Genomic DNA, 3,170 nt, shown 5'->3' with positions numbered 1-3,170 from the left:
TGTACGAGGGCGCCATATTGTTGAAGACCACATCGTTCCTGTGTTTCCATAACATCCAGCATATCGGGTGAATGAAACTTGCTGAGTGAGCGGTGGGGAATCCGGTCGGCCGAGTGATGTTCCAGAGCGAGGTCACCTGGATGTTTTCAGTCTCAAAGCCCATACGGTTCCACTGATTTTTGGAGAAGCGGCATCTGAGGATTAAGTGGCCTTCCGTCTCAGAATCTAATCCAAAGATAATGGGGCACGTATCACCATCGAGGATATGTAGCAGGAGCAACTATATGTAGCTAAAGATGAGCTGATCTTAGACTAGCTAGTTGTCGACGAGAGGAGAAGAATATAACGAGAAAAACGTGGAGGGACCATTAATAATTCACTATAATTGTCAAGTTTCTGTCGGTGTCTGCTGCGCGTACTGAAGCTGCTGACTGCCTGACTAGCTATTTGGTTGCCGGGGAGGAGAACATGGATGCATGTTTCTGTAGCGTTGCTATCTTTTTCTTTTCTTGTTTTCTACCGGCTGCAGGGGCCACCTCGTGTGCCTCGTGCGTATATAATGGATGCATTATTGGTGAGCAGCTACGATTTCTTGGCACCATCAACAACATTATCTTTTTCTTTTCTGTTTAATTATATCTGCCTAGCTTTAGACCAATAATCCTGATGAAGAACACACACACGTACACATCTGCCCCTGTTGGTTGCAGCAGCTCTATAAATACCTCACCGGTGCATACTCGCTTAACCAGTAGCTGAGTAGCAGAAGAAGCGCAATAACAAGCCACGCTTGCCCGTGAGTTAACCTTTCTATACCTTACGCTTTTGGCCTTTTGCAATACTAATATAGTGGCTACCAGTAGTTTGCTAATTTCCTTTTAATTCACAGGGCAGAGCATCATTATATATATTATATTATCGTCATCAATTCATTTGCAGTTTTAATTCGCGACCGACAACCGATGAGCTCCACGGCGACGGCGGCACCGGAGTGCGGCGGCCCCAAGACGTCGTGGCCGGAGGTGGTCGGGCTCAGCGTGGAGGAAGCCAAGAAGGTGATCCTCAAGGACAAGCCCGATGCCGACGTCGTCGTGCTGCCCACCGGCTCGCCTGTGACCATGGATTACCGCCCCAACCGCGTCCGCATCTTCGTCGACACCGTCGCCCAGACGCCCCATGTCGGCTGATAAGCTCGCTGCTGCTGCTGCTGCATGCCCAGCTTCCTTCGCTCCTCGCTCCAGAACTTGAATAAAATATGACGAATAACGCGGACATGCCATGTATGCATGTCTGTGCATCTGCCGAATAATGGATGTATACGTGTTTCTCTTCCCTACTATATACATTATCACTAAATAGTGTCATCGTTCTTGCATACATAAATAAATGTATCAGAATGTCGTTCATCCTTGCACGAATGAATATATGAACGCTAAATCCAACCGTCGTCCGAGTGATTTCTGGGCGTCCAACACTCGATTTTTTGAGCCGTCCGATCCCTCTGTCATTTAATCTGCCGCATCTGTTTCTTTCTTGTTTTTCATCTCTGGCCTAGCAGTGAACGTACAACAGCAGTATGAGCCTTTCACGGGTACCGAGGCATGCAGCTACGCTTCTTCTAGGGACTCAGCGGACCCTCTTCCCATATGTTTCGTGTGCAGCAGACCAAGTAGCTGGCTCTAGGCCGTAGGCATGGCAGCACAGCACAGCATGCGACTGCTGGCCCCGCGTTGCATACAAATATAGCACTCGTTAGCCCCTATCATGTTCGTGTGTATACGTGCAGTTTTATTTCTATAGTATGAGCAGATTACGCTTTAATGAATCATATTTTACTGCTTCTATTTACGTGTAAGTTCTATGTTTAATTAGTGTAAATTGATTATTCGTTAATGAGAATGATCAGAATTACACGAACAGTTATCTGATCATTTTTTAGCTTTTTTTTGTATGTTTGATTTGGTTCTCCTTTGAAATCTTCCAATTCGGCTTCTATAGAAATAATCTGGTTAATTTTCTGTATTTTTTATTTGTTGTTTGTATGTTTTATTTGTTTTTTTAATTTCTTCCAATTTGCACTTCATCGTAACTATCTGGTATTCTTTTTTGTTATTTTATAATTTAATTTTTGCATTTACTTGATATATTTTATTTGCAATCTTTAGATCTGGATCGAGTGGTCGTAGAAATCGAGTGTTTGATGGGATCCGACACTCGATTATTGTGGTAAAAAATTGATTTTTTACCATAGCCTACACATGCGATAACATGACATCTCGCCAAGTTTCGTGATTTTCGGACTTCGTATGGATTTTGTATAATTTTAAAATACTTTTCCGGCAAGTCGGTCGTCATGTTACGTGAACAAGATGCGTGAAAATTTGATGCGAGTTCGTGAATAGGGACTCAACATGCACCAATTAACATGAATAATATTTTTCGAAACACTACATTGCAATATTTCATGCACCTGCGGTTCAAATTTGACATATTCAAAAAAATCAAAGAATCGAAATAAATTAAGGAAATATACAAAAAAAATAAAAAATGGCCTAAATTTTAAAATTGAGTTCAAAACAATGTATTGTAGCACCACAAAAAAACTGGGCTAAAAAACCAAAAAAAATTGCCGAGGGCTCTTTGCCGAGGGCCTGGCCCGTGGTCCTCGGCAAAGAATTTAAAAAAAATAAAAAAATCTTTGCCGAGGGCCGTGGATCTGGGCCCTCGGCAAAGCAGCGAACCCTAAATCGGGCCGCAGCCCAAATTCCCGATCGGAAATTGTGAAAAAAATCCAACCATCTCCCTCCCCACGCGCCCGCTCGCGGCCGGCCCCCGTGCGTCCACCACCGCCGCCGCGCACCCTGCCGCCGCGCGCCCACTGCTGCGCGCGCCGGCTGCCCCGAGCCCGGCCGCCCCGTGCGCACCCCGGCCGCCCTGCGCCTCCACCACCGCCACCGCTAGCCCCGCCGCCGCGCGCCCGCCGCTGCGCGCCCGGCCGCCCCGAGCCCCGCCGCCCCGCGCGCCCCACCGCCGCGCGTGCACCCCGGTCGCCCCGCGCCTCGACCACTGCCGCCACGCACCCGCTGCCGCGCGCCCCACCGCCCCGCGCTCGGCCGCCCAGCGCGCCCCGCCGCCCCACCACGCACAGTGGCGGCCGAGGTCGCGCCCTG

At 48.1% G+C, this 3,170-nt stretch overlaps 1 protein-coding gene across 2 annotated transcripts; it reads left to right on the top strand.

Moving 5' to 3' along the window:
* Positions 1-641: 641 nt before the first annotated feature.
* On the top strand, positions 642-1,442 carry LOC136513798 (subtilisin-chymotrypsin inhibitor-2B-like). 2 transcript variants are annotated; one of them, XM_066507769.1, is made up of 2 exons: positions 642-796; positions 940-1,442. In XM_066507769.1, exon 2 carries the CDS (start codon positions 963-965, stop codon positions 1,185-1,187), a length of 225 nt encoding a protein of 74 aa, XP_066363866.1. In that variant the 5' UTR covers positions 642-796; positions 940-962; the 3' UTR covers positions 1,188-1,442. The 2 variants fall into 2 exon arrangements, with proteins under 2 accessions (XP_066363866.1, XP_066363867.1); XM_066507770.1 differs by having other exon boundaries at positions 699-796; positions 890-1,442.
* The last annotated feature ends 1,728 nt before the right edge of the window (positions 1,443-3,170 follow it).

The sequence above is a fragment of the Miscanthus floridulus genome, chromosome 16, assembly GCF_019320115.1.
Source record: "Miscanthus floridulus cultivar M001 chromosome 16, ASM1932011v1, whole genome shotgun sequence".
NCBI classification, from domain to species: domain Eukaryota; kingdom Viridiplantae; phylum Streptophyta; class Magnoliopsida; order Poales; family Poaceae; genus Miscanthus; species Miscanthus floridulus.
Note: the sequence above shows the minus strand (reverse complement) of the source record. Positions and strands in the feature narration are given on the sequence as shown.

Excerpts from the sequence above, each read along its gene's own strand:
- LOC136513798 (XM_066507769.1), top strand. The coding sequence starts at position 963 with ATGAGCTCCACGGCGACGGCGGCACCGGAGTGCGGCGGCCCCAAGACG.